The sequence below is a fragment of the Passer montanus genome, unplaced genomic scaffold (assembly GCF_014805655.1).
Source record: "Passer montanus isolate IOZ18808 unplaced genomic scaffold, ASM1480565v1 scaffold23, whole genome shotgun sequence".
In the NCBI taxonomy this organism is placed as follows: Eukaryota; Metazoa; Chordata; class Aves; order Passeriformes; family Passeridae; genus Passer; species Passer montanus.
In genome coordinates, this window is record NW_024366926.1 from 6,668,477 (window position 1) to 6,688,036 (window position 19,560).

At 42.8% G+C, this 19,560-nt stretch overlaps 1 protein-coding gene across 2 annotated transcripts in view; it reads right to left on the reverse strand.

Moving 5' to 3' along the window:
• The window catches only part of UNC5C (unc-5 netrin receptor C), a 244,628-nt gene extending 238,360 nt beyond the window's left edge, over nucleotides 1-6,268 (reverse strand). For both annotated transcript variants that reach the window (XM_039710627.1, XM_039710626.1), the window contains exon 1: nucleotides 5,491-6,268. In XM_039710627.1, coding sequence (XP_039566561.1) covers nucleotides 5,491-6,250 — 760 coding nt within the window. In that variant the 5' untranslated portion in view covers nucleotides 6,251-6,268. The remainder of the gene's footprint in view (nucleotides 1-5,490) is intronic.
• Nucleotides 6,269-19,560: the final 13,292 nt, after the last annotated feature.

Sequence of the window (19,560 nt, forward strand, 5' to 3'; positions counted from 1 at the left end):
GTGGAGCTGGGGGGCTGGAGTACCTACAGATGACCCCATTAATTTAAACACAGGGGAATAAAGTATGCTTAAAATCAAGGGGGATTTTGTTGTTCCTAATTATTCTGTGTAAAGTTCTTTATAACCATTTCCCTTTTTAGCATAATTTCAAAAACTTGCTTGCAAATGATGCAAATTAAGTGTTTCTTGGAAAACAGTTTGCCTCCTAGAAGACTTAATAACATTTCCTTTAGATTGCCTCTTGGATAATGTTATGATGGAAAGATCCAGGGGCGCCTGCTCCTGAGACTGGACTCTACTGTGCACACACAATAAATCACTTAAACCACCACCATTCCTTCAGTCCTTGGAAGCAGCAGGCACTGAACTGGGCCTCTGCACAACATTATCCTGACGCTGTGCTGATGGGGGCTGTGGCCAACTGGAAAGCCACAGCTCGTCTCTTACTCCTTTCCTTTGATTCTTGACTTGTACTTGAGAAGCTGTTCTGTACCTCCGAGCCGCGCACGCAGCAGAGCCGGCTAATGCAAATGACAGACGCTGTAATTACTGCTTCACTGGCACCGCTGCCAAGATCGCTGCCTGCTAGACTTGAATACCTCCACTGGGTGGCTAACGAGATGTGCACTTCACAAACCAGCACAGCCCTCTCCCCACCCTAAAGGGAGGAAAAACAATGCCATTTTTTCCTAAAGGGACATATAGACAGTTATGTGAAATGTATTGCATAGGCAAAGCATCCATGATTACACTCTAGTTTCTAAGATAGCCTACAGTAACATTTTTCAATGACAAACCAACAGTCTGAGACTCATCTGGAGCCCAATTCTCTTGGACTAAATCACAGCAAACTATTCACTAGTCCAAGCAATGCAAATTTACCCTTTTGCACAAGCAATTCAAACATTTTTCTGATGCACTGCAAAAGTAATTTTCTTGCATTTTTGTAGAAAAAGTGTCCAGAACCAATTCCTCAAAAGCCCAGTGATGTAAAATGCAGAAAGAACCAGAATTCAAGAAATACAGCCATACACTATAAAACAGGTTACTAAAAACAAACTTGTTTTGATGGTAGCATGACATAAATGTAGCTTTGCTTTTCAAAGTATAACTCTCCTCTGTATTATACTTATGCACAAAATTCTAATCATATACTGTACAGAAATAGCCACTTGTTGTTCTTCTCAGCCTGGGCTTCTCTTACTTTCCATTGGAACTGATTTGCTTTGTATCCTATTCACCTGCACTGGGTAGGCTGTACCTCAAAACACCTCTCTTCTATTTGCATAAAAATCAAGATATTTACCTGGAAATGCCTAAAAAATATAGCCCACATTTTATGCTTTCCTACTGCACAGACCAGCTATGGAAGTGATTTGCCTGGCCTTGGCACAGAGTTGTATTCCTGTTTTCAGATGTACTGTATTTGGAAAATTAAATTAGGAAAATCTTTTTAATTTGGTTATGGCTGTTTCCTGTTTCTGAATTTGGATGTCATACACAAAGCTAGTCCCAAAATATAGTGAATAACTGGGGTTTAAGATCATTACCAAAAAAAAAAAAGTTGTGTGGTGAATGATCTGTGTAAAGTAATTAAGTGCAAACATGCACCAGAAACTGTGGAAATGTTTAGATGCACTCTGGCATTCTTACTGTACAGAGGAATAAATGACACTGACAGCAATGCTGAAGAGCCATCAGGAGAAGCCTGTATGTGATCTATATATTTTTTCCATAACTCTTGCAACCAGCTGCTAGAGCCTGGAGCCAGAGGAAGAAGAACTCAGATTCTGACTCCCATGTTCCTGGGGAGGAATCTCTCCTCTATGCACAGATTCATCCCTTAATTTTAATCCTGCTTAAACTCCACCTCTGTCAGCAAAGGAAACACAGTGGCTGCTTTGCTTTCAGCAAAGAGTACTGCAGTACTAAAATGCTACTCAGAACAAGTACAGGCTACCACATCCAGCTCAAAGTTGTCAGCATCATTGAAATCTACCACAGTGCATTGCTTTAAAACATATTAATGTTCCAAAGGACCCTATCCATTCACAACAAAATACTACTTGGCTCCTGCTTTATTAATACAAATATTACACCCGCATGATCAAGTACAAGAGATCCACTGATGCATCAAGATAATTAAGTCCTTTCCCCGCCTTTTTTCAACAAGATGTTTTTAGGTATTTAATTAGGAAATGCATCCCCAAAAGGTTAGTACTTTCACATGTTAGAGTTCACTTTTTCTGCGCTAAGCATTTTCAAACTGCTGCTGTTGCTGATACAAACCATGCTGGGGCAAGACAAATATCTGCACATATGGCTCTTTTACAGTTTTCTTTTTAAATTATCACTTTGATTTAATTAGTTTGAGGGGTTAAGCATGAAAAATGCACTCTTCTATTGTAAAGGAACAAATGAAACACAACCTCATTAATACATAGTCCATTTAGCTTTTCTACCATCTTTTATAGAATCGTTATTAACCCCAAAAGCTGTCTGAACCACGCTTGCCACTACAAACAGATAGTCTGACCCTCCCTTTCGTCCCAGCTACACAACAAAAAGGTGGGAGCCACAGGATAAGTGGGTAAAAGTTTGGGAGGCAGGAAGTGTGGGGGCTGTAGGGGAACACAACAGCTGAAACCCAGTCTCTGCTGACTGAAAAGCCAAAGGAAAAGTTGCTCTTATGGAGATGGCACCGAAATGCCCAGCAGGGGCACAGTTTGGGGCATTTAAATTCTCATTCTGATGTAGCTTATCATAGAGGTATAGTAAATGCAGTGAATGCCAAATCACAGTTGATTCTGGCTTGATAATCACTCTGGCCCCATTCACACCGCTTTGAGAATTAAGGGCTGTCTCTACCATTGCAGCCATTTCCTGTTCTCTCCTGATAACAGCGGAAAAATACGCAGACAGCTTCAGATAAGAAGATAAGAAATACTCATAAAACAAAAAGTGTATTTAGGTCTGCTGAGAAGCTCACGGGAGGACGCCGAGATGCAGTGATAATGAACGTGCCAGGGAGTGAGGGGGGGTTGGTCCACCAACCCTCAGTTAATAAATTCATCTTCTACGAGGCAATGGAAAAGGAAGGTAGGAAAGCACAAGTCCCAGCAATGCTCATGGCTTTCTCAGCCTGTTTCAAAAGCTAAAGACAGTTGGGGAATTGAGATGAAAGATGTATGTTTCTGAAATATATATATAGAATAGAGGGAAAACTTTGCCCAGTGCTATATGTTGAGGAAACTTCCTGAAGAGGGCATAGTTAAACTGTTGATTCATTGCCTCACTGAAGCACCGTGTACACATACACGAAGATCCCCACTGCACACACCAGTCAGAAAATCCCTCAGCTCTGGGAAAAATGCCAAAACCAGGTCTGCACCCAAATTCTCTCTCTGGTCCTAGCAATAAAAATAAAAGTATAAACGGAAAAAAATAAATGTCCAAGACAAAGAGCTATATCCCAACCAGATTCCCTGGATTTTTCACTCTGTTGTGGAAGTTTATCGCACATTGGGGAGTGTTGCTAAAGAGCTCTCCATCCCTCTCTGGGTAGGTGAGCACACCTGTGTTCTGTGGCAGGTCCCACACGTGCGTTGCCCTTTGCAGCATAGGAACAGGGGCCTGGCTCCTCTTCCCTCGTGGCGTTTCTGTCACACAGCATTGTGTCACAGAGGGCAAGTGTGGAAAGGAGAAACCATCCGGGAGTGTGAGGGATGAGCCCTGTGGCACCGAGAGGAGCGCTCTGGAACAGCCGAACGCAGGGGGTCCTCTCTTCCCTGCTCAGGCCATCTGTCATGTGAAACTCCCGTGTCCTGCCAGCACAGCCAGCAGGCTCCTTTCCACTCCAGGTTCAACTGTCTGAGGGGAGCTTTCTTCTCCCACACACTCTGACATATCTATATTGACACAGACTGATATATACACCCTGACATGTAGCTCTACATGCATAAAACCTCTAAATACAAAATATCAAACCTGTCTTATCTTGAACATGAAACCAACCAGTGAAATTATGGGTTATTATATGGAAGACACAGATGAAACATGCCACAATGCATAAGGGATTTTTGTACTCTCGTTCTCTGCTACTCCCTTTTCAGGGCCAGATTTCTGATTTTCCTGTGAAATAAATGAGCAAGGGAACATGACTCTGAGGGGATGGAGTAAGTATCAGCAGGAAATGGATTAGCACTGTTACATGTACAGACATGGTGATCAGTGCACCCAGCCCACCAGCAGCAAGTCTACAGCTCCGTGCCTGGGAGAACCCACAGAAAGCCTGCCAGGGGCACCAGGAATCAGAACAACCATCACTATTCTCCTGTCAAAAAGGCCACGGAGGAGTGCACTCTGTAATGGCTGGGTGAGAGCACGGGGTCAGATCTGTGCAGTTTTCACGAGTGCCTCTCCACAGACATGATGTGGGGAAAATCATGCATTCTTACACTTGCATTATGCTGGCAACTTCAAATCAAAAGTCTGGTGCGTGCTATTACTTCATGGCTACATATATGTGGAAAATAAACAAAGAAGACTCTAAAATTCCATTTCTCTTGTTAGTCATATAACTGAGATTTCCAACTGCTTTAACCAACCCGCACATCTTTGCTATGTGCAGCTCTGCCCACATGCAGGAGCAAGCTCTCTTTCTCTCTCCTGTGTTCCACAAAAGCAACACATTTCCACATTAGGTCTAACTCCTGGAAAGAAAGAAGAGAAGCACCGAGAAAGTTTGTCCAGCATCAGCTCGCAGGAGAAAAAGCCTCCAGCTGTGGCTGTCAGCCCGGTGGGTGCCACGCTGAGCCAGGGCTCTTTGTGATGCTCTCAAACACTCCTAAACACGCACTGATAAGAAATATTTTGCCACTTAAAAAGGGGAATTTATACAAGGGCTACCGGGAAGGCAGATCGAGATGTAGTCCATAACCCCCGACACGGGAGAGGAAACAAAATCTCAAAACATAAACACAGAGAGACGGTGACTCCCTTCGGGTGTATCATGTTTTAGGCAGGAAGAAGGAGGGCGTTGGGGGGCCATGGGGGGTTCAAGACTGACCGTCGATTGCAGAGCTCCAGGGTACGGCTTTGCCGCTGCGGAGGGACACCCGCCCACACCTGCCTTTCCCACGCACCGTGCCGGCCCTCCGGAGCGCACCGGCGGGCGCTCCCGCCCCGGAGGGCTGCCGGCGGGGCTCCCTCAGCCCCAACTTCCCCTCCGCTCCCCGTGCCTCATTTGAGGACGGAGTGCAGGCGAACGCCTGTCCCGGCCAAGCTCAGCACCTACAGACTCGACCCGGCAGGTACGACCGGACGCTCCAGACCCCGGCGGGGGTCGTGCATGCGGGCGATTGCACTGTTTGCACACACAAACACAGTAAAAAAGATAATCAGGGCATAAATTCGCATTTCCAACCCGCACATGGAGAATGCTCCAACCCCTCTCCATCCATCCATCCATGCATCCATCCATCGCCTTACCTTGCGCCGCGGAGCCGGGGCGGCTGGCCCCCAGGACGGCCAGGGCGGGGAGCACCACCGTCTGCAGCAGGTATCCCAGTCCCAGCCCGCAGCGGGCGGCTGTCCCCTCCAGCCCCTTCCCCATGGCCGGGGCAGCGGGGCAGTCTCGCGGAGCCGCGGAGCTTTCCTGTGCCGCCGGTGCCGGCCCCGTCCCACCTCCGGGCGCGGAGCGGCGCGGAGCCCCCGCCAGGCGCTCAGGCTGCGCGGAGGGCGGCGGGGCGAGGGGCTGCGCTCGGACCGGGCGGGCAGAGGCGCTGCATGGCCCCGCGGAGGGGCGCGGAGCCGGCGGAGCGCTGCTTTCTTCCCGCGGGCGGCTCGGCGCGGCTGCCTCCACCCCGGGGGTGGGCGGGGGCCAGGGCCGGGGCTGGGGAGAGGGGGCTGCGCCGGCCGCCTGCGATAGAATGCGAGCCGGAGCGAGGAGCAGACCCAGAGGGAAGGGGGCGGGGGAGGCTGGGAGCCACCCGCCGCAGAACCGGCCCCCTTTCGCCTCCTCCGCCCGCGCCCCCTGCGCGCAGAGCCGCGGGCACGGGCGCACGCAGATGTTGGTGCGCACACGCCCGCACCCCGCCCCGCACACCTGGGCACGGAGCCGGCACAGGAGCGGGAGCCAGGGATGCGCTGGCCGGACCCCACGACACCCGCGGCTCTCGCATCTCCAGACTGTCCCCGTGGGTCTGGCACCCACGCACACACCTTCAGGATTCTGGGCGTTCAGGACCATCTTTAGGGAGCCATCAAATGCCGGACGGGGGGTACTAGTCTGCTCCCACAAGCAGCGGGGCAGGGGGAGAACCAGGAGAGCTGTTGGAGAACCCACCACCCCTGGAAAGCATCTCCCCATCTGCCCTCCAGGGCTTCTCTCCAAAGGCTGGGGTCACTCTCTTCCAGCCCTTATCCTTCCACCCTTCTTGCACCCCCAAAAAAGCTGTCCCTAGACTCTGACTTCACCACGTGCGCACCAAATCTCACTGAGAAGGAGAGCAGTACCCACACCTCAGGCATTGCTCAGCCAGGGCTTGGTCGGGTTTTACTGCTGCTTTCCATGGCTTTTATTTTTTTGTTGTTTGTTTGTTTTTTTTTCTCTGGTTAGTTTAGTTGGTTGTTTTTTGGTTTTGGTAGGTTTTGTGTTTGGTTTTGGGTTTTCTTTTCTAAGTTGTCCTTCGCTTTGCAGAGCCAAGGCGAGCTGTCATGAACAGACACAGCACCTCACACCAAGTGTGACAGGGGCTGCAACCCTGGAACCCTCCCCACACCACGGTACTCCAGAGAGCTTTGCCTTCTCCAGCCCAGAAGTTCCCCCAAGCCGGGCTGCGTGCAAGGCAAGGAGCGCTCCTTTCCTGGGAGGCGTGGTTGGGATCTTCCCAGTCATTCTGGCTTTGCCTTCCCCTCTCTGTCCCTTCCACACAGGAAAACAGTTGCCAGTCTTGCTAATGCTTCGGGAGGGTTTCCTGGGGCCGCTGGAGCTGTCTGCCCCCAGGGAGGCTCTGTCCCACCTGCCCCCTGGCTTTAATGTCCTTCCCAGGGAATTACTCAGACTGTTCCCATCTCAGGATCTGGTGGGGCAGCAGTTTTTTCATCTGAACAACAGCTGACATAAAGCTGCAGTGTGACAGGAAAGCAAAGTCCTAATTTTGGGGGGGGGTTGGTTTTTGTTTGTTTTTTTTTTTTGTTGGTTTTTTGGGGTTTTTTTGTTTTGTTTTGTTTTGTTTTTGGGGTTTTTTGGTTTTTTTTTTTGTTATTGTTGTGGGGGTTTTTGTTTTGGTTTTGGGGTTTTTTTGGTGGTTTTTTTGTTTTTTGGGGGGATTTTTTGGGGTTTTTTGGTTTGGTTTGGGGTTTTTTTGGTACAGGCTAGAAAGCATGGAAAAGGGGCAGTTTTTGTTCTGGGCATACCTGGGAGGTACCCCAAGTAGGCTATGCTTCAAGCTCAACAGGCTGTTTTTTATAATAACTCTCAGCGATTCTCGCCAACTGGAGCACTCCATCTCTCAATCTCCTCTCTGTTCTACATCTTTTAAGGGGGCGAGTCCCATCTGCTTCAAACAATACAGCACAAACTAGGACTTATTAAGACTCCACCAAAATCTGTGATTTAAGTTTCTGTGTAAGTGGTAAAAAGGAAACTCTCAACTTTTAACTGCATTCAAAGGAGAATGTGAGTTCTGAACAGGAGTTGGTTTTTTTTTTTTTGCTCCCTCCCAATGTTGTGGGGAGCATTGCAGATGCTCCCCACAGCAATCCTTGACTTCATGCTCCCTAGCTCAGACATTCAAAGGAGAATGTGAGTCCTGAACAGGAGTTGGTTATTTTTTTTTTTTTTTTGCTTCCTCCCAATGTTGTGGGGAGCATTGCAGATGCTCCCCACAGCAATCCTTGACTTCATGCTCCCTAGCTCAGCTAATCAACAGAACAGGTCCTCATGTATGAGATTTATTTGCCTGTTTTACCCTGTGAATTGGGAGCATCTCTCCATTTTCTGGTATTTACCGTCTCCCTGTTCCAGGGAAAACTTTTCAGAGGCAGGAAGAGAGACCCCTGAAGGATGTCACATGTAGAAGATGCATTTGTTGCAGCACCAGCTGACGAGCACATCTCTTGCCACAAGGGAAAGGAGAGGGAGGGCTTGCTTCTCCATTAATCAGAGTTAATTTATTTTTGATGTTTTGGGGCCTCCCAGGAGTAATACCTATAGTTCCAGGCTTAGTTTCTAGTTAGTAGCTCGGTGACCTCATTAAATAGGTCCATCCCAATTTCAAGATGATGTCCCTGCAGCCCTGCCTGGGGATCCCTGGTGGCTGCCAGCCTGTCAGCCTCTGTGCCCTGGAGTAGGTGCAAGGGGAAGCATTGCTGGTTTACAGCCATGACAGAAGTGATGGCACAGGGACCACAAGCCCTCAGTCTGGGAAGAAAATAAGTCTTTTTCCCAGTACCAAGGTGGGGTGGACAATGGAGGAGCAAAGGTACTGCAGGCTGAGGTGTTCAGTGACCACTTTTTACTGGAAGTGGATATACCTTGGCCTAGAGAAGATGGCTCAAGCAACAGCAACCAATGATAGGGGGGCTTAGATAGGGGGTCTTAGATAGGGATCTTATTTGGAAAACATTCTTTCAAATCTTTCCATGCTCCATTATGTGTAAGAAAGGGCATCCAAGGATGTTCCATGTGTCTGCATCACTGAGCTTTCTCAGAAATCCAATATACTCTGACAAATGACACTTCTGTCTGGGCCATCCCTAATACCACCACACTGGATTTTCCCTATTCAGGAGCAAGTCTGTCCAAGGCCTCTTTATTTTTCTCTCTTGGAGATAAACAGAATTATTATCCCAGCTTAATAAATTTCAGATTTGACATGGAGATAAAGGATTGTGGTAATTCAGAGTTTTGGGATGAGAAAGTGCAAATTGCCTGGGTTTATTCCAAAACCAGTTATTTTGATTCCTTGATAGAACCTGTCTGGGAAGGTATTTTCCATCTCCCTGAAAGTTTGTGACTTAAAAGTATCTGTAATGTAAGTCTATCAATCACTTTCTTACCTTCAATGTCCTAAAAACCACTTCAATGTCCTAAAATCATACCCTTCATAAATTCATCTGAAGCAATTATCAATCTCCAATTTTTATACTTGGATAGAAATACCTTTGCCAAAGTGTCAAAGAGTCTGCATTGGAAAGTGGCTTTAGCAGCCTAACAGGTGTCACCTTAGTTTTTCATGTAAGTTCAAGAAATCTCAATCCTAAGTTAGATACCCCTAATAGATGATTATAAAATCTAGGGTAAAATTTAAAATTTTTTGTGTAACTTGTGTACTGGTGAATTTGACTTTAGTGTATTTTGTTGCCCAAGCATCTAGAGTTGTACTAAAAAACCACAGAACCAATTAAGTTGTAAAAGGCCTCTCAGGTCATTGAGTCTAAACCATTACTTTTCACCAACTTGTCAACTGGCACTAAGTGCCATGTTCCATCATTTCTTGAGCACCTCCAAGGATGATGATGATTCCACCATCTCCCTGGGCAGTCCAATCCAATGTTTAACAAACCTTTCAATTACGAAATTTCTACTAATGTTCAAGCTAGTCAAAACTGGTTCCAAGTGGCATAAACCCATTGAAACTGGATCCAGCTGGTTCAACTGGATCAAACCAGTTGCAACCACTTCAAGTCGATTCTAAACAATTCAAACCAGATTAAACTGATTCAAATAATTTCAAACCTGATTCAGCTGGATCAAACCAGTTCCAGCTGGTTGAAACCAGATCAGACTGGTTCCACCTGGTTCAAACCCATTTCCAATGGTTCAAGTGCCCCAATCCTTACTGCAGAGTGTTTCAAAATTTGATTGATGAGTTTGGAGCAGAGCTACTCGGGTCCACTGTGTAATGTGCAATATCAGCATTGCTGGTTTGAACAAGGAGAAGAATTTCTTCTGTGCATTGATAATTACCTAAGAATTTGCTAACCAGTCCTCTCATTAAGAGTTGTATTCCTTGGCAGATACTGTCAACTCTGGCCGACTGACCCGAGGACTCATTTTCCACACAAATGGCAGTAAGGGATGTGGATTCAGGCTACCCACCAGGTGATTGCAATAGCCAAGATGCTCTCAGCTACTGCCACACCCCTAACGCAGCACGGCGTGCTAGAGAGAGGGCTGTATTTTGCATGTTCCTGCACAAGCTGTTTGAGGTTCAGGGGAGCATGTGGCACACACACCTGCTTTTTGCTGTGCCATTCCCCCAGGCTCTGCCATGCTGCTTTTATTTTATGACAGCCCAGCGCAACACAATCCAAAAAGCAGGTGTGTGACAAACCTCTCACTTCACTGACATGCCTGCCCCAAGCTATCAAGTACTGCAGTTTGCTCTCACAGTTTAGATAGGCAATTACCTCCTCTGTGGTTGCTGTGTGTGATACTGGGGATCAGCAAATGAACCTACCCTTCTGATGTCTTACATTTCAAGAGCAACACAGCCTCATTTCCATTAAAAACTTCTGAGTGGTTTTTTTCACGCTGAGAATGACTATTTGCAGTGGAATTGTGGTCCAAGGAAAATTTCTTTCATATCTATTGAAATTTAATAGAACAACCGTGTTTCATCTTCCAAAATCACTACTTTGTCTGCTTATTTATTGAACCAGATTATCCCATGTTCATCCTTACTTATGCTCTATCGAAGTGTGCTAAATTTTCAGTCTTGGCATTATACTAGCAAGTCCATGGATCAGCATATATATTAATAGTGCATACTTAAACTGTTTAAGCAGTGTTTCACCTCATAACAAACCACACTACAGAACTGTGCTGAATCACCTGGGAGACCATATGATATCCTGCTCCTGATACATTTTGAGATGCACAGCTCTCATTTGTGTAATAAATTTATTTCTATTAACAATTTTGTTGTACTCACCATTCTTTTGAACAGCTTGGCTTTTCAAAACATCTGAAGAGGACCTTCTTGAACTAATTATACCAAAGGGAGGGCCAAATTGTCCCTATACCTATGCTGGATACTGTGCATATTATCTTGTTGTATCCTACTGTGCATATTATCCTGTTGTCATTTGTGCAAGAGGATACTGCTGGACCTGGAGACTTATATGCCTAGGGAATAAAGGTAAAAACTTCAAAGGTGTTTAAGTCTTACTTTCAGGGACATCATATTTTCGTATGGCAAAGGGACTTAGGCTCCTTGCCCATTTTTAAAATATGTGTCCTCCAGCTACTGCCAAATAATGCAGCCAAAGAGCTTTTTTCTTTCATTTGAGTTGTCTCCAAACACATCACAATTTTCTTATTTTCTTATTTATTTATCCTCTCCTCACTTTTTTTTTTTTCTTTTGTGAATGCATTCTCTGAGCAGCTCCTGAGATTTATCCTCTCTTCACTTTTTTTTTTTTTTTTTCTTTTGTGAATGCATTCTCTGAGCAGCTCCTGAGTTGTGCCTCATTCACAAGCATTTGAAGCTCAGAATGTTCCTTATTCCAATTGCATGGGACAGTATTTAAAAAAAAAAAAAAAAAAAAAAAAAAAAGAGAGAGAAGCTCAATCATTACAGTCTCTATCTGCCTGAAAAACCGCTGCAAAAACACCAAGGGTGAGACCTACAGCCAGTCCGTGCTGCCCCGGCTGTTTCTTGCAGGCAGCTCCGCCGGCCGAGCGATTGCGGTGCCTCCCAGCAGAGGGAGATGCGAGACACCGGCTCCGGCCCGGCCCGCGGCTCCCGCTGTCTCTGCAACAGATCGATGATCGTGAATGTTTTAGGAGCATGGCCCAGTCCCACGGCTTCTCATTATCTAAGCACTTTATCTCAGAACAAACCTCTGTTAGGCCCGTCTCTGATAGTGCAGCATTCTACACCAGCTTTCCTCGGTTTCTCCCTTTGGCTGAAGTGAAGGACATGAATAACTTGAAATATTTCATTCTGTTGAACAACAGTGTTATATTCTTCTCTCCCTCTCCACTTGGTATTTATTTTTGTGGCATTGTAACTACATATCTACCTCTGAGTTGAATATTAATGTGACTGAGGGGTGTCAGTCTCTACCCCAGGATCACCTGATTCCAACTGACATGAGTTTCTCTTCCATTTACCAATTACTAATTTCTGATTGTACGTTCAGGATACAATGCCTCGAAATTTCTTTACAAGTGTCACAAGAACCCTCCCTCTGATGTCCCAATACCACCTCACTGCCTACCTCTGCCTTTGTGGTTTTTCCCTGCCTTAGGTATCATAAGAAAATACCATAATTGTTTTTAGGATATTTGTTTCAAATCCCCTCTGTAGGTGCATATTCTGGGTTGCTCTTACAAGTGTGTTATTTTATGGATTTTCTTCCCTGATGCACTTGGCGGAAAGCAGCATTAGAAAGAATTATAATTACAGTATTTATTAAACCACTTATTAGGGGAGGAAACTGACAGCATGAAGAAAGAAATATTTAAGAAGAATAATAAAACACACCGGTAAAATATGTTTAAGAAGATGCAGTTTCTATGAAGAAGTCCAATTTCCAAGAAAATTACCTCTCAACATAGTATTTTGGTACTCTACAATATTATCAACTTACATACAGACCTGTGTAGCATTCATTTATCTTCTAGATAAAAAAGACATAATTTTAATTGTTACAGATTTTCTGTATAGTACAATATATTGGAAGTTTCATGCATGAACTGTTTTATTAAAACTGATCACATTCAGCAAACTGTGGAAGTTTGAATACATGGCAGCATCCCTGGCCTTCCCATTTCTGTCTTCTTGGTGAGGAAAACCAGCTACAACAAAAACAAAGAGCCTCACTTTGTGTGTTTGATTTTTTTGGTTTTGTGGTTTTTGGTTTTTTTTTTCTTTTTGAATCCTGACAAACTACTCTGTTGTACAGTGGGTTTGAAATGCAACTCTCCTCAGTAGCTCCCCTACTGTACCTTCCCAGAATGCATGAATGCATTTACTCCTGCCAACATGTAACCCGATAATCTTTTTTTTTTTTAATCAACAGAAAGAAGCTTTCATAGAAAAACATACTGTGTGTGACAGTAAGAGGAAATCTGTTGCAGTTGCCTGTAATGGAAGCCCAGTTGTGTGTTTTCAGTCTTTTTTCAGCTAGCCTCTTAGTGGCAGGGCAATTTGAGCTCAAATGTGCAGGGAAAACTTATCCCAGTCCAGTAATCAAAGCAAACATTATATAGATTTTGATTACTCCAACAAGAATAAAGTCTTTGTTAACTGAAGCAGCTTTATTGATTCAAATGAGGAGATGTATTTATTCTGTTTTGTGAAGTGCTCCAAGCTGTGTGTGCATTTAATTCTTATAAATTCAGAGATGAAGGACTGAAAAAGTTCTGTTTCAAACTGTAAAAGAGAAACTGTTTCATTCCCAGAATATTTATTCTAATGTTCTTTTCCAAAGGCTGTTTTAATACTTGTAGTTATCATTATCATCTTATAAAAGACCTTAATGTTTCACAAATGGCGTGATTCATTTAAGTCACATAATTAACAACATTCTTGACTGTTTAGCAATAATTAGTTTGTTTTCATAGAAATACTCTGTTTCATCTCTGTACAGAGGTTGAAAAATGATGGAATAGCAAAAATGTTCAGTCTCACAGCTAAAGATGAAAAGTTTATGAAAATAAAATCACCCGCAATGACAGCACGTGATCCTGTTTTAAGCATGACCTTTAGCTCCTTAAAGCACATATAATTTGATGCTAGAAAGGAACTCAGATTTGCATTACTACAGTAGTTTAAATTGACAGCTTTTAGATTTTTGCCAGAAGACATTACTAGAAATTCAGCTGTGCGTTTTCTCATGGATAGCATCAAGCAAAACATGAAAAATAAAGAGAAGACTCCCCTTGCTTTCCAAGTATAACCGGGATAATAGGTGATTTTTGTTGTGCTAAAAAAGTTTAAGTTTTGTCCCAAGCAGAAGCAGCTATTCTGGGTCTGGTCTTATTCCCAATAAAGTTCTGCAGAGATTTGCAGAAACCAGCTCAGGCCCTATGGGAATAAGTTCTCTATGTGAAGAACTTTGTGCTCTTTCACCAATAGGACTCTACTGTAAAGATGATAATAACAAGAGCCTTATTTTGGTCAGAGAGCATTGCAGGTTATCTGCAGCTGTCTGCTTTATTTCCACTTCAATTCGAGACCTACATTTTTATTCATTGTTTCTCTTATGAGGAACATTTTGAAAAGTAATATCAAATAAATGGACCTGTGGCTGTGGCCCCACACAATGCTTTCTTTTATTAGATGTCTCAGTTGTTCTGTGTTTGAGGATGATTAAAGTGTCTTGGACAGTTTCATAGTTATACAGTTCATAGTTCATTTTATTCCATGTGCATTCACAAATTAGTTGATGGTAATCTATTAATAAAAACTTAATAATCTGCATTATTCTCTATAGAATGTTGCAGGATTTTCTCTCTCTCTCTTTTTTAATTTTTTTTAAATTTAAGCTGGAACTATTCACAGACTCCCTTCAGAGTATGATAAAATACAGATCAAAATACTGTTTTGATAATGCCCAAGACCTTTCCTTCCTCTCTGAGTAACATAAACTCTTAAGATGCACAGTGGTACTTTACTTTCATAACTAGCATATTAACCATTAGTTACTCTTGAGATTATTAAAACCAGTTCTAAAATGTGGAACAAGAATTTACCACTGAAAACCACCATATGGAAGACTCTGTTTTCTTGGTCCCAACAAATCAGTACCAGCAATCATGTATATCTGCAAGATTAACATCCCTAAAAGCTCCTCCCTCTCCAGACCACAGGAGATAAAAAAGGGAAGAACTCGATTTTTACTATGTTAGCCCACAACAGACATGCCTGGGGACTCATTGATTTCTCTGGAGTTAAATTGTTCCAATAACAATACCAGCTCACTTAATGATCCCTTTGAAAAGCAACTTTTAATGATAAAGTGACCGAGATAGAAGACATAGGCTGGAAGAGAGGAGACACAGGAGTGGGGCAAGACAGCACATTACCAGACAGTCTCAACATTCACAGGGAGTGCCAGTAAGTTCATTAATGACTGGGGAGCTCTGATGCTTTCTGCCAGCTCTACATGTTCTCAAATGTGTCCTGGGAGAGGAAGGCCTAAAGTGGAACTACTAGAGAGTAGCATTATGGAGGCTGCTGGCTGACTTTTTATCTTTTTAATTTTTAGCAGATAAGGAAGATTTAGTTACTTTAGAAGAAAAATGAAGAACTGATCACAGTTTACAAGGATGAGCATGTGGGAGGACTGCAGAGGATGGAACACTGTAAAAGTAACAGGACATAATACATAAGCATCAAGATCCTGTTTCTTAGAAGACTCAGATAAACAATATGATCATAACTAGGACAGGATTCACAGTTACAAGTCAAGAAAGTATTTTGTGATTCTTGTTTCTCCCCACACCTCTAGCATTTCAGAGATTGTCAAAGTCCCAAAATCCCTGCAGGAACGCAGAACAAAGTAGCTCACATATATTTAGCCAGTTTTCCTCCTTTTTTGTTATTGTTTTTACTTTAGTTATTTTCGTTATTTTGTTTTGTTTGGGTTTGTTTGTTTTTATTTGCTTGTTTTTGTTTCAGGTTCCATTTTTTCCTCCCCCAAAGGAATTTATTTTTCACTTAAATTTACTTATATTCCACACATGCCTTCGATCTTCCTCTGCAAGAAAAATAATTCTCACAGCAATGCCAGGACATCACTAGTTTGCAGAGCAGTACATTCTGTAAACTGAGCTACCTTTGAATATGTGGTGGAAAGTAATTCTGTGACATTTTCTAGCTAGCCAGATCTCTGTGCATGGTGGAACTCTAAAAAAAAAAAAAAAGGAGTTTGGAGAATGTGAAGGAGACACTGTGTAGTCTTACCCCATTCTGGCTTGGAACCAGCTCTTTTGTTACCCTTTTAAGGACATTCTTCTGCCCCAGGAGTGCCATGTGTCCGTAATGTTTACAAGAGAATTAAGATTACAAGTGATAGTGGTCTTAGGATCAAGAGGCAAGTCTACATTCAATACCGTGTTTATACTCCTAGCTGGTTTCCCAGAAGAAGTACACACATCAACAATTCCATAATGTATGAGTAAGATCTGTTTATTCCTTACCACAGCTTCAGCATTAATCATTTGTTCTTCTCCAAACCACCAGTAAAACTCTGTGCTGTGGAAAAGTACTAAACAATGTGTAGTGCCTTGGATTGGGACCAGTCTCAGACCAAGAGCCAGATTTAACAATACAGTTTTGCACATGGTCATTACACTGCATTTCAACTCTCTGCTCCCAGATAAAGGAATTCCTTCAGTTTTCAATTCAGCTGTGCCCTGCTCTAAATCAGTAATTTTGGAGAATATATTTTTTAAGACATCCAAATGTAATCAAATAAAAATTTTCGAAAACAGGAGATCACTGATGTGGCACTTTTTGCCAAAATTATAGGGAAAAAGTTATAAGCCATGAAGATTCCAAATATTTTGCAGTGCTGTAGAAATCTGCAAGGCCAAAGCTAATGCGGTTTCCATGAGTATTGGTTTGGTGTCACAATTACTCTCTGCTAATGAGTGACATATTTGAGAAACCTGTGTCAGTCTGGGGATTATGATAGAAAGAATAAGACATTTTTAGATCACTGCATCTAGTGGATTGAGTTGGAAGCACTGATAAATAGACACAGCTGGCAGCAGAACTAGCAGCTGAGCTGTCTTTTATTTCCTGTCTCCTGTGAAGTATTAATATCAGGTGAAGTTTATTGGTATTAAGAAATGAACTGAAAGCAACAGGACGGGGAAATGACAAAGAATAGAATGAATATTTGTATAGAGTTTCCTAAATGTCACAAAAAAATCATGAGTAGTCTTCTCTTAGCTTTGTCTGCTACTGCTTTCCTGAGAACTTCAGCAAATACCACTCTGTGAGCCAACTCCTTTCACAGCTACTGAAGTGCTACAGTACCTTTTATAGCTACTAAGGATTGTGTGTTCATTAGCAGATTGGTCGTGCAACTACACAGCCATTGCTGCAAATCACTGTGGGTGGGTGTGTTCCTTCAAACTCAGGGCCACAATACTCAGAATGGTTTTCACCTATCACTGTAACACTTTTCATCTGGACCACCTAACTCCCTGTTTTCAATTCAGCTGGTCTGCAAACGGAGACGCTGTTCTCCCCACGTGCAATATTTATGTCCTTCTATGCTTAACCCCAATAGAATCAGTGTTAAAGGTGAGCATTAAACCAGGGAATGATTCCTTTAATTACATCTGCTACTGACACAAATGTTCTTTATATCCAGAATCTCCTGCTAGTCCTCATATGAACTACTGTGTACCTCTGGCAGGAAAGCAAGTGTTCATAGGCTTAAGGAATTCCATACTCATTTTATTGATGGTAATTCTGTTAGTTGTGCACTCTGAGGCTCCTTCTGGAGCATGGACTAGCTTGGCTAATGGATTCTGCAAACAGAGCATACATTCAGGAGGAATTCTCCACGGAACTGAAAAATGAACCATTACCCTTATATAGACATCAGAGAAGAAAAAAAAAAAAAAAAAAAAGAGCCCTCCAAAACTTAATACAACGATATTTGTGAAGTGTAGTTCAACCTGGATGATAGAATATCTAGAAACCTTGCTTAAATATTTGTGATCCAGTCTAGTGACAGACAAGTTCACTGTGAGTACCTAAAACATTTGTAAATGGCAGCTGCCACAGATTGAGAAACACTGACACAGAGGATTGCTGGTAGCCTAATCCACCCCACTGCAGAAACCAGAGCCAGCTGATGGCAAAGGAAACTACCCAGTTCTGCAAATCCCAGCACACATCAAAAATCATGGCAGTTTATTTTCTTATAGATTACCAAGTAAGATCTGATGAACCCGTATGAAATATCTCTGAGGCAAGTCCAATTTCTATTAGAGAGAGGTTCACACCAAAATCCTTACTACAGTTACAACCAAAATTTTGTGAGTTGTCTCCAGAGAAAGCCAAGGGACAGAAGTATCTGTTGTCTGCTGCAAAGCGTCAGTAGGAAAAGAGGATTAACAATGTCAAAAGTTTGGAACTTGAGGATTAATATTTTTGGTCTAAAGCCACAAGGTTTTGTGCTTCTGGGATCTTCAGGTCTTTCTTAGTCTGGATGTGTCTTCGCCAGCCATTTAAACTGAACTCATCCCTTGAAAACACAGAAAAGTTCAAAGTTGATCTCACTGCCTAAAGGAGTGATAAGTTAGCCTGTGTCTCAAGCACATGTTAGGAATGGCAATTAAAATCTAATTCTAATTAGCAGCACTGGATGCTAATCCAAATAAACAACAAGAAAAATTGTTGTGCAAATGTTTAGCTGCAGAAGTAGACACCTAGTAGATAATGTGCAAGTTAATCACTGTTGCAGTAGCAAATAGACTAGACTGTACATTGAAAATGCACTTAAGATTTCTACTGCCAAACAAATTATTGTCAGACCAGACATTAAGGCTGATGCTGAGTCCAGGGCAGCCTCTTTAGGCCTTAGTGTCTGATCTGATTTCTGGTTAATTAGGGCTGAGACGTTGAAAAGTTTGCAGCTCTGTTATTCTTTACCTGCTCTGAAGAGTTAAATTACGAGAAACCTCAGGCTGTCAGTTTTCTATCTCTAATAATCATCCAATAAAAGTTACAGAGAGGCTGAAAACCTCCAGCTGTCAGCTCAGACTTGTTACAGTGGGTCAGGTCATCTGAAGAGCCAAAAGAAGTGAGGATCCAGGAACTCTAAGCATTAAAGTTAAATTGTCTTTTATCTAACCATTCTTATTGTAAACTGTGTCCCAAATAAGGCAATTATAGGGCTTTTCATTCGGTCCTCTTAATTTACTACCAGAGCACTAATAAATGCTTTCATTTATTTGAGCAGCACTAGCTCCTGATCCTGTATCTACCCCAGCAGGCAGTTCAGAAATGTGACTAGTGCTATTACTATTCATGTGTGTACATCCTGCAATATGCCTAGGGCCATGCTCCTGAAAGTTCAGCATCTAAATATCTTTTGAGATTATGGCCTACATTAAACAGAATTGAAGTTGTGATACATTTTAGCATAATGATACCAGAAACTACACTAATAACTGTAATAATCCCCAACCTAGCCATTATAAGGGAGGGGAACCATGTTAGAATTCTAAGAAACAGAAACACATGGAAATATTTGGAGTATGTCACCCAATATTATATATTACGTGTTTTAATTGCAAGGAAGCTGGGACTGCAGTGCAAAACAGTAACACTCGTGAATTTGGACTGCCATTACTGTCACATTTTGTTGAGTACTACATTTATACACATTTTAATGGTACTCAGAATGCCAGACCTTTGCAGCTTTACTTGCTCTATAAAAAGAATTTGAAGTCAAAGTCTAAAACCAAAGGAAAGGAAAAAGAAAGAGATGAAGAAATAATGGGAAAAAGAGGAAAAACCAATGTGATGCCTTTCCTGGAAACAATTCAGTGGAAATAGTAACAATAAACCCATTCTA